This window comes from Diabrotica undecimpunctata, chromosome 8 (genome assembly GCF_040954645.1).
Source record: "Diabrotica undecimpunctata isolate CICGRU chromosome 8, icDiaUnde3, whole genome shotgun sequence".
Lineage (NCBI taxonomy): Eukaryota > Metazoa > Arthropoda > Insecta > Coleoptera > Chrysomelidae > Diabrotica > Diabrotica undecimpunctata.
This window is the reverse complement of record NC_092810.1, coordinates 53,513,126-53,525,416: the sequence shown is the minus strand read 5'-3', so window position 1 is coordinate 53,525,416 and position 12,291 is coordinate 53,513,126. Positions and strand designations below refer to the sequence as shown.

At 34.1% G+C, this 12,291-nt stretch overlaps 2 protein-coding genes across 2 annotated transcripts in view; one reads left to right on the top strand and one right to left on the bottom strand.

The window, feature by feature from the left end:
- The window catches only part of LOC140448413 (melatonin receptor type 1A-like), a 245,660-nt gene that overhangs the window by 219,474 nt on the left and 13,895 nt on the right, over nt 1-12,291 (bottom strand). The gene's annotated exons all lie outside the window — the stretch shown is intronic.
- LOC140448825 (uncharacterized) lies at nt 4,541-9,658 on the top strand. The gene has a single exon (XM_072541945.1). It carries the CDS (start codon nt 4,541-4,543, stop codon nt 9,656-9,658), a length of 5,118 nt encoding a protein of 1,705 aa, XP_072398046.1.

Below are 12,291 nucleotides of genomic sequence, written 5' to 3'. Positions count from 1 at the left end.
CAAAATAGAAGCATGGATTTTACAAATAGGGGAGAGAATATGAACAATGCCAGGAGAGATATCGGAAGATATAACTGGGAACGTAGACAAGGGAATCCAAACAATGATAGAGGGAATAACTGGAGACAAGGAAATGACAGAGGCAATAATTGGAGACAGAACCAGGGAAATTATCCACAGGAGACGAGAAATAGGGAAGCTTACAGAGAAGGGAATCCAAGCTATAATAGGGGGGAAAATGAGGAGAGAAGACAGGTGAATGTAGTTAGAACAGAGGAGAATAGGGGGGAAGCAAGTGTTGATGCAGAAGGGAGAAATTTTGTTTAGACCGCTCCTATGTGCATAATATTGTCTACTTATCAAAGTATGAACATCCAAGGGAGTTTATTAGAGATACTGGGGAATTAAATAAAAATAATAACACCAATACTTTACCCTGGGAAATCAGTAATACAGGGGACATTCAAGAAGTAATGAAGAAGGTGAACCAAAATTTAATAAGAAATGCTAATCGTTATGTAAATAGAATCAATAAGAAGAGAAAGAAAAGAGTTACTTTTGAAAAAGGGGAGAAGGTACTTATCAGGTCACTACAGGTGCCTAAAAGGGATGAAAATCTCTGTGGAAAATTACTTTTGCCATTTGAAGGACCTTATGTCATTAGTACTGAACATGGGGTAAACAGTTATGAACTAAGACATCCAGAAACTAATAAAATTAGAGGGATATTTAATATAGAGGGAATTTATAAGTATTATGAATAAACATACAAGGGTAGGCAATATTATGACACGAATTTGGTATTATAAGATATAAGTTTTGTAAATAGAAGGATAATTAATAAATAAGCATATCTTGAGATAAATTTGATAATTAAATAATTTATTAGGAACAGATGTACAGAATAATGATGAATTTATATAAACATAAAAGGTTGATTTATTTTCAAGTAGATTTATAGGAGTTACAAGTATAAATAAATGAGCAAAGTACTATGGACAAATCGATATTTTGTAGAAATTGGGAAATATTGGGAGTACAGAAATGTCATTTAAATTGAGAAAATTAAAATTCATGAATTAACATAATTGCGATAGGCCTTAAAAAAATTGAAAATATTAATGATCATTAAATTAAAAATAGAATAGTACGTACCTTAACTTCCGAAGAGAGGATTGATATTCCAGTTTCACCAATTATTTTGCGAGTAGTTAGTTTTCTTTAAATAAATCAGAACTGTTTTAAAGTAAGGTTGGATCATAATTTTGGGGATCATTTGAAATTTTGATTATATTTGAATGCAAGTTAAAAGTTAGCGGAATAAAGTGTTCATTTTCTTTTCTTTATAGTCCATTTAAACACTTTATAAAGTTGCAATATTTATTTAGTTTTTAGGTACTTGTATAGAGTCTCCACATTTTGTAATAAATTTTTATTGTCACGACTCTAAACCACATTAAGATTTATACGATTCCTATTTTTGTAAATTTTTAAAGGCAACCCAAGTTGCAGACGAATTTTATTGTTTATATTAAATTTGTTCAATATTAATAAATAACGTGCTTCATTTGGGTTAATTTATCAAAGGTCTAAAGTAAATTTGGTTTAATTTCTTTTTGAACTCTACCAGGAGACTACAGAGTCGACGTCACACAGTGACAGATTGCTTAGAACACATAATTGAGCTAGCTGAGGTATATATTAAATTAAACAACGAACCACAGATTTTAAAAATTACAACATTTATTATAAATAAAAATAAAATTAATAAAATACAACATTTTCAATATATATGTTAATCAAAACATTATTATTACAAAGTTTAGTAGGCAAATAATTGTTTTGAATAGAAATAATAATAAATAACATTTCAATGCTATAGATTATGTTTATCGGTCTGTCCTTCTGTCTGTCCAATCTTAGACTGAAAAAAAACTATAACTAAAAAAAGTAACTATAATAATTTTAAATATATTGACGAGGAATTTCAATTCAGCACTTAAAGTTATTACGGTAAAAATGGTCAAAACGGAAATAATCACTTTCGGTTTTCATCAAGAATCGGTATCAAGAAAGCAAAAGAGCTTTAAACAGATTCCGAAAATCGCACTCTAGCTGACTTAATAGATTTTAAAAGACTCAGAGCAAAAACAAAAAGCATAATAAAAAACAGTAAACAAAATTCATGGAATCATTTTACCAGCTCTATTACAAAAGATACCCCACCGACTCAAGTATGGTCAAAAATAAAGAGAATGAAAGAACACATCATACAAAATTCCAGCTCTCACCATTCAAGACAAAATAATTACAGATGACTAACAAATCAGTGATATGCTTTCCCAACACTTTCTCAATAAATCAAATAATCCTACCAATCCACATAACGAAATTGATGCTACTCACAAAACTTGCAATACTAATTATCCCATTAATATACCTTTCAGTTTGCAGTAACTAAATGATGCCATTTTTTCGACAAAAAGCTCAGCTGCAGGCCCTGACGATATTCCCTCTATCTTTTTAAAAAACCTTCACTAAAATACATACGAGAAAATACTCCAACTGTTCAACAACATTTGGTCTTCCCAAAAATTCCCATCACTATGGAAACAATTCATAACGATTCGTATCAAAAAAGGCGATCAATCCCTAGACAAGCTAAACTCATACAGGCTAATCTGTCTCACCTGTATATTATGTAAACTTCTAGAAAAAATGGTTAATAAAATATTACTTTGCTTTCTTGAGCAAAATAAAATTCTCGACCAATTTCAATCAGGCTTCAGACCAAATCGATGCACCATGGACAATCTTATACTTCTGCAATCAACAATTGCGACTGCGCTATCTAACAAAAATTAAGTCATTGCAATCTTCCTTGACATCGAAAGCGCTTTTGACTTTATACCGATTTCTGTGAGACTAAACAAACTAAACCAGAATACGCTATCCGGTAATATATATTCGTTTATAAAAATTTTTCTCACAGAGCGATCCATTAAAGTAATTACTAATGGCAAAACATCCTCACAGTACATAACCACAAACGGTGTCCCACAAGGGTCTGTCCTAAGCAGCACACTATTTCTCCTTAGTATTAACAATTTTAGTTCATTCATAAACGACCCTGTACAATACGGAATATATGCTAACGACATAATATTATTCTGCCATGGAAAGGTCACATCCAACACAAATACTTTACTACAAAACACGCTAAGTAAAATAAACAACTGGGCCAGTCAATCCGGCCTTAACTTCTCCCCATCCAAATCCAAAGTTATTCATTTTACCAGAAGACAAAACACGCAATCTCCAATTATCATCATCATCATCAATGGCGCTACAACTCTTCGTGAGTCTTTGCCGCGTTTACTATTGTTAAAATCTAAATGACCTGACGACGGATCTGTCGTCTTTGTAACGACGCAAGCATAGCTTGGCGACAGCTTGTCGCTAAGGGAAGATAAGTAAGAAGTCCCGTTACTTCTTAACGGAAAGATGGTAAAACCAACCCTCCTCCGGCAAACGGCAAAAGCATTCTGTTTCAATTCATCGAAGTAACAACATGTAGTATAATATTATAATATTAATATATTTGTAATATTTTTTATTTTCATTACAAACAATTAAGTTTTTTCATATTATAACGTTTACATAGAAGTATTAAATAGTTTAATTTACGGTCTTGTGTTCCTTACTAAAACCACGGGAAGTCCAAATAATATTTAGCAACAAGTAACTGGAAGAATTCAAGATTTCCGTTTTCCACTGAACAGTTACACAGCATACTGGTCCTTCGATTTGGATGCTTGCTGCTTTGGAAATACGAAATATCAAAGGTTAGTGCTTTTCCTTTTACCTTTATTTCATTTTTTACATTTTCACATGAGATTTACATTTGATTTGTTTCAATTCGGTGGAAAACTACTTCTATCTTAATTGTTTGTTATTACTCACTATTTTGTACAACATACGAAACATTTATTTGATTATTTTACTTGGTGTAAACGCGGTGGTGTACTATTACAGGGTTTTATTCCTTATTTTACATTTAAAAATAACTAATTTGATTTGTTTTTAAATAATTTCTGCATTCTTACACTACATCACTGAACATATATATTTTTACGTCCTATTTGGATGTATTTACTATAATTTGCTATAATTTACACTTTTGGGTTCTATAACCAATACGGTTCGTCATTTGCGTAATCGTAATCACACCTTATCGTCATTTCTACATCCTTTCTGGATATATTTGACATATTTTCTTAATTTACAACTTCTGGGTACTATTTACCAACCGATTCGGCTTTCCAACGATTCGGGCACGCTTTATAACTAAATAAAGCTACATCTAAATCACTTTAATCATTTACACATTTTCTGTGCTATTTTATTACAGCAATTTTATTATTTTATATTTTTTAAGCACAAAAAATTTACATTTAGTTACATTTTCATTTAACACACAAGTTATAATACTTAACATTGTACCTTACTTATTTTACATTTAATAAATTTACTTGTCACTATGGCTGAAGCTGCTGATAATGCTAAAATTAAACGCACTTCAATTAAGGGCACTTTAACTCGTTTCTCGAATTATTTTAACTCTGTCAAAGAGTTACCTGCAACTGAAATTAACTTTAGGGATTTACAGTTACGCCTTGAGAAAGTTGAGAAGCTCTATGACGATTTTGATAATGTTCAATCAATTATTGAGGCTGCTGACCCAAACTATACTACAAATGCATCCACTATTCATGACAAGGAACGAGCATCTTTTGAAAATCCATTCTTTTCTATCACTGGCCTAGCTAGAGAACTTCTTGCCAAACTTTCGACTCCTCCTGCTGGTCAGATATTCCAATCATCTACACCTTCCACAAGTGAAGGTAACATTTCTCAACAAAATATACGTTTACCTACCATTAATTTACCTTCGTTTGAAGGCGACTACGACACCTGGTTATTTTTTCGAGACACTTTCAACTCTATCATCCACACAAATTCCGAACTTTCGAACATACAAAAATTTCACTATTTGAGACTATCCTTAAAGGGCATTGCTGCAGATACAATACGCAATTTAGATATTTCTGATGCAACATATGCCACAGCATGGTCACTTTTAAGGGAAAGGTTTGAAAATAAACCACTTCTGGTTAATAACCACATCAAAAAGCTCTTCAATTTACCCAACATTTCTAGAAACTCACATAATGATTTGCGAGCCTTATTAGACGGTTTACAACGACATCTACGATCTCTTGAATCTTTACAAATAGACATTACAGGTTGGGATCCTCTTATTATCTACTTAGTCACTACAAAATTGGACAACACATCTCACCGCGAATGGGAACAATCGTTGAAAGATAACGCTACAAATTTACCCACATTAAATGAGCTCACAGAATTCTTAAAAGGAAAATGTAGAGTTCTGGAATCTCTTAATAATCACGATGATAAACTCCGCACCAAAGCAAAATCTTTTGTATCTACGAACAATAACAGCAACACTTTAAATTGTTCATTATGTTCACAAAATCATCTTATTTATTCGTGTCCTAATTTTAGCAAATTACAGCCAACCTCTCGCTTAAACGAAGCAAAACGTTTAAAACTTTGCATCAATTGTTTACGTTCTGGACATCCTACTAAAAACTGCAAATCTTCTGGCTGTCGCAAATGTGGCAAACCTCATCATACGCTTTTGCATTTTCATAATTCTATTCAGAACACTCCAAATTTGGAAGCATCATCTTCTCAAACACCTTCTAATCAAACTACAAACTCCTTAACAACTCACAACCATTTTGCTAGTTCGTCGCAAATTTTACTGTCTACTGTTTTAATTAAGGTCCTTGACTCCAAAGGTAACATGCATGAAGCTCGTGCACTGTTGGACAGTGGTTCGGAAAGTAATTTTATTACTCAACGGTTACTTAATACTTTAAAATTACCCACAACTGCAATTGATTTTTCTGTCTATGGCATAAATCAAACAAATTCTGTGGTTCATCTTAAAACTTCTCTTACCTTCAAATCAAATACAATCAACTTTACACGTACAATTTCTTGTTTAGTGATGCCTGAAATAACTGGAAGACTGCCTTCAGTCACACTAAACAGGGAATCTCTAAACATTCCCTCTAATGTTACATTAGCCGATCCACACTTTAACGTTTCGTCTCCTATAGACATTTTAATCGGTGCAGACACATTTTGGGATCTCTTATGCGTTGGTCAAATTAAGCTATCACATGGTCAACCAACTTTACACAAAACCAAGCTTGGCTGGATTGTATCCGGTCCTATACCTTTTCTTTCTCGTAACAAAACAAATTGTCACTTTTCTAGCAACAGAAATCTCGAAAATCAGTTACAGAAATTCTGGGAACTTGAAGAATTTCCAAGAACCAAGTTCTTTTCTGAAGAAGAACTTCAATGTGAGAAACACTTTAAAGAAACTACTTCCTTTGATTCTACAGGCAGATTCATTGTCTCTCTTCCTTTAAAGTTACCTCTATCAAATCTTGGTAATTCAGAGATTTCAGCTACCAAACGTTTTTTCTCTTTGGAAAAGAAATTAAACTCTAACCCAACTTTGAAAGCAGATTACATTCAATTCATCAGTGAATACTCATCATTAAATCATATGTCTCAACTTCCTCCAAATTTAGTATCTCATCCAGACTTCTTTCTTCCTCATCATTGCGTTTACAAAGGTAACAAGATTCGTGTCGTATTTGACGGATCTGCTAAAACTGACACTGGCTTTTCGTTGAACGATATACTTATGGTAGGTCCTACACTACAAGACGATCTTTTTACTATTATTTTACGTTTTCGAAAACACAAATTTGCTTTAACTGCTGATATCGTTAAAATGTATCGACAAATTCTTATAAAGGAAAATCAGCGTTGTTTACAAAAAATATTGTGGCGATCTGATCCAAATTCATCTATTGAGACTTATACTCTAAATACTGTGACTTATGGCACTGCTTCCGCCAGCTTTTTAGCAACGCGATGTGTGCAAGAAGTAGCTCACATTTACTCTGACAAATTTCCTGATATTTCGTCTATCATTTTACGCGATTTTTACGTGGACGATCTCCATACCGGTGCTTCCACCTTAGACGAACTTAAACGTATTCAATCTTTAACCACTGAATTACTTTCAAAACATGGCTTTCATTTAAGTAAATGGAAATCAAATTCAACCGAATTAAAAATCGATAATATAGATAACACTCCTTTGGACATAGGTTCCAATGAAACTGTCAAAACATTGGGTCTCTTTTGGAATCCCAAATTAGACGTTTTCTTCTTTAATGTTCAACCTACTGCAAACAATTCTAGGATTACTAAGAGACACATTCTTTCTGCAATTTCGAAGATATTTGATCCTCTTGGTCTCTTAGCAGCAGTTACAATAACCGCTAAGATCATTCTACAAGACTTATGGCGTCTAAAAATTTCCTGGGATGAAGTTGTACCCATGGATATTCATACAAAATGGTCAAATTATCAATCCCAATTAGTCAATCTTAATAAATTACAATTCCCTAGATATATTACTGTTTCAAATTTTACATCCATACAATTACATGGATTTTCCGATGCGTCTACTGCAGCATATGGTGCTTGTATTTTTATTCGTTCCTTAGATGCTCAAGGAAATATAAGTTGTTATTTACTCTGTGCCAAAACCAGGGTAGCTCCTTTGAAACATATTCTTACAGTTCCCCGACTTGAACTTTCTGGAGCCCTACTCTTATCTGAATTGGTGGACAAAGTAAAGCAATCACTACAAATTAATTTTGATGAAATTGTTTATTGGTGTGATTCCAACATTGTTCTAGCATGGATCAATACATCTCCCAACTTGTTAAAACCTTTCGTTGCGAACAGGATTTCACAGATTCAATCGTTGACTAATTCTAATTCCTGGAGATATATAAACACACAGGAAAATCCTGCAGATTTATTATCACGTGGTATTTCACCTACGGCACTACAAAATTCCGATCTATGGTTTCATGGCCCTCCATGGCTTTTATTATCTGAAAATTTATGGCCTCATCAACCCTTCAAACAGGTTAAAATTCCTGAACTTCGATCTTCTGTTAATCTATCCGTAAGAATTTGCATGAATCTCGACATTATTTACAAAATTTCTTCCTTAACTAAATTACAACGAATTGTAGCCTACATATTACGTTTCTGCAAAAATTCCAGGCTAACCATGCCAGAAAGAACCTTCACCAATTTAACATGTGAAGAAATTGCCTGTTCTCTGATTTGTCTTATTCGCATTGTGCAAAATCAGTCTTTTTCTGATGATTTCACACATCTCAAAAAGCATGGCAAGGTCGATCATAAAAGCAAACTTCTCACCCTGAATCCTTTTCTTGATCAAGATGACATAATTCGAGTTGGTGGAAGAATTCACAACGCTGACATCTCATACGAGAGAAAGCATCCCATCGTAATTCCACAAAAACATCATTTTACAGACATACTTGTACGGCATGAACACATGAAATTACAGCATGCTGGTCCACAGCTACTTTTATCTTCCTTGCGAGAGAAATATTGGCCTCTCAATGGACGCTATGTCGTTAGAAAGGTTGTGAGAAACTGCATCACATGTTTCAAGGCAGCTCCAAAACTCGAAACTTATTTAATGGGTAATCTACCTTCTTCACGTCTTACTCCTTCACGACCCTTTACCCACTCGGGACTTGATTATGCTGGACCTTTTCTTTTAAAGGACCGTCTTACGAGGAACTACAAGACTATTAAGGGTTATGTAGCACTTTTTATTTGTCTGGCCACAAAGGCTATACACTTGGAGGTTGTGAGTAGTCTGACTACGGAATGCTTTATAGCAGCTTTAAGACGCTTTACTTCTCGACGGGGTAAATGCGCTTCTATTCTTTCCGATAACGGGAGCACATTTAAAGGTGCCAACAATGAACTTTCCAACTTTCTCAAGACTAACAATTCTGCCATACATGACAGACTCTCTTCTGAGGGTATCGATTGGAAATTCATTCCGCCGCGTTCACCTCATTTTGGTGGTATCTGGGAAGCAGGGGTAAAATCGGTAAAATACCATCTTAAACGAGTAATTAGCAATACGGTTCTCTCCTATGAGGAGTTTTCCACTGTTTTGATTCAAATTGAAGCAATTCTCAATTCCAGACCTCTTTTTCCTATGTCTAATGACCCCTCAGACCTACTTCCTCTCACACCTGCACATTTTCTGGTTGGATCACCTCTCACATCAGTTCCTGACCGCAATCTGTTAGATGTTATGGAAAACAGGTTGAGCAGATTTCAAAGGGTGCAGCAAATGGTGCAATGTTATTGGACACGATGGTCCAAAGAATACGTCTCTTCTCTTCAGCAACGCGTCAAGTGGAAGAAACAATGCAGTTCCCTTCTCAAGATTGGTTCCCTAGTACTTGTTAAAGAAGATGGACTGGAACCTCTTAGATGGACCTTAGGTAGAGTAATTGACATCCATGCCGGCAGTGACGGAATTGTGCGTAGTGTAACGCTAAAAACAAACTCTGGCGTATACAAACGTCCGGTTGTGAAGTTATGTGTACTACCGAACGAAAATCAACTTTAGTTTTTCATATTGACTTTTGGACATTATATATTTGAGTTTTTTGAACCCCCTTATGGCGTTCAAAGGGGGCGGCTTATGTTAAAATCTAAATGACCTGACGACGGATCTGTCGTCTTTGTAACGACGCAAGCATAGCTTGGCGACAGCTTGTCGCTAAGGGAAGATAAGTAAGAAGTCCCGTTACTTCTTAACGGAAAGATGGTAAAACCAACCCTCCTCCGGCAAACGGCAAAAGCATTCTGTTTCAATTCATCGAAGTAACAACATGTAGTATAATATTATAATATTAATATATTTGTAATATTTTTTATTTTCATTACAAACAATTAAGTTTTTTCATATTATAACGTTTACATAGAAGTATTAAATAGTTTAATTTACGGTCTTGTGTTCCTTACTAAAACCACGGGAAGTCCAAATAATATTTAGCAACAAGTAACTGGAAGAATTCAAGATTTCCGTTTTCCACTGAACAGTTACATAACAACTATTGCCTTCCATGTTTTTCGGTCCTGTGCCATTAATTCCCATTGTCGCACTCTCCAATCATTACTCTGAATGGAAATTTTCTTCAAGTAGTAGATAAAATAAAGCTTTTTGGCATTATTTTCGATAAAACTTTCCTGGAGACCACACATTCGAGAACTTAAGGGTAGCTGCCTTCAAAAAATTAATCTTTTTAAATCACTAGCTAATTATAGTTGGGGAGCCGATGAGGAAACACTTCTAAAAATATATCGAGCTCTTATTCGCTCCAAACTTGACTATGGTAGTTTTCTCTACATGTCATCAAGTAAATCACTACTACGTTCACTAAATGTAGTCCAAAATACTTCCCTTCGACTCTGTTTAGGAGCATTCCGATCTAGTCCGGTAGAATGCATTCATGTAGAATGTTTCGAACCTTCGCTTCATCTAGGACGACAACAACTTCTACTGCTCTATTTCGCTAGAGTTTCAGCAAATCCCACAAATCCCACAAGAAACCTAATCTGTAATAGATAGACAATTACCAGTTACTAATAATCCTAGAATGGTACCGTCTACTATACAGATCTTAATTCCTTATTTAGATATCAATCTGTTGTCGACCAGCCCTTTCACGGTCCCTCAAACTCCTCCATGGATATGTAAACTTCCAAAGTTCAATATCGAATTATCCAAATATAATAAGAATGAAATATCACCTTCCGTTATCAAACAAAGATTCTATGAAAAACTACATCAATGCAACTTTGATAAAATCCTTTACTCAGATGCATCTAAGACTGAAGAAGGTGTTGGCTGTGCTGTTACAACTACCGTCAACTTGTTTCGACTCTCCAGCAATTGCAGTATTTATACTGCTAAACTATATGGAATACTACAAGCGGTGAAAACTCCACTCAACTATGATAAAACTATAGCAATTTGTACGGACTCTCTGTCCTCCATGCAGTCCATAAGAAACGTACATTCTATCCACCCAATAGTTCAAGAAATCCAGAGTATATGTAATCGCCTTCAAACTAATGAAATTGCAGTAACAATATTGTGGGTCCCATCACACGTTGGTATTCCAGGTAACGAAAAAGCCGATCAAGCAGCAAAACAGGCATGTTCTCTTAACGTAACAACACATTCAAACATCATCAGATTTAAAAAGAACAATCAAACATAAAATAATGGACCTTTGGAATGATCATTGGAAAAGAAGCAATACCAAGTTAAGCGTTCTACAACCAAACATTTTCTACCACCAGCTTCCACCAATGAAAAGAAAGGACAAATCTATCATTCCAAAATTGAGAATAGGGCGTAATCAGATTTTGTGCCAGTACTGCAACAGCACGACTTCCGTAACACATGTACTTCTTGACTGTCAACACTACCTAGCGGCCAGAAGAAAATACAATCTTGGTAACAACCTAAAAGACATACTTATCTCAAACAGCAGCAACTATGAAAATGTATTATACTTTTAAAAAAACACAAAGTTGTAGAATTTAATTTAAAACAAAATGTATTATAAAAAATGTATTGTAACTAATTTGTACCCAATGTAAAGTATTAACCATGTAAACATGAATGTAAATTGTACCTGTGTCAATGACCATTAGCTGTCGAGATACATATTTTCGAAAAAAAAATAACAGACTATAATAAAAGAATGGATTTTGCAGAATTTTTAACTATAAAATGTCAAGAAGATAATGAATCATTTAAAACAAAATGTATTATAAAAAATGTATTGTAACTAATTTGTACCCAATGTAAAGTATTAACCATGTAAACATGAATGTAAATTGTACCTGTGTCAATGACCATTAGCTGTCGAGATACATATTTTCGAAAAAAAAATAACAGACTATAATAAAAGAATGGATTTTGCAGAATTTTTAACTATAAAATGTCAAGAAGATAATGAATCTTTAAAGAATATTATATGGTGTGACGAATTAAAATTTAAAAAAAAAAACAGAATGTTTAATAGGAACAATTCGTATTACCCGAGCGAAGTAAATCAACATTTAACATAGAGTAGGTACGTGGTTTCCAGGAACGATGGCAGTTTAATGTCTTTTATGCAATCAGAGACAATCAGGTTCTAACTTTTTATTTTATATTGGTAATTTAAACTACTTTTTTCAGGT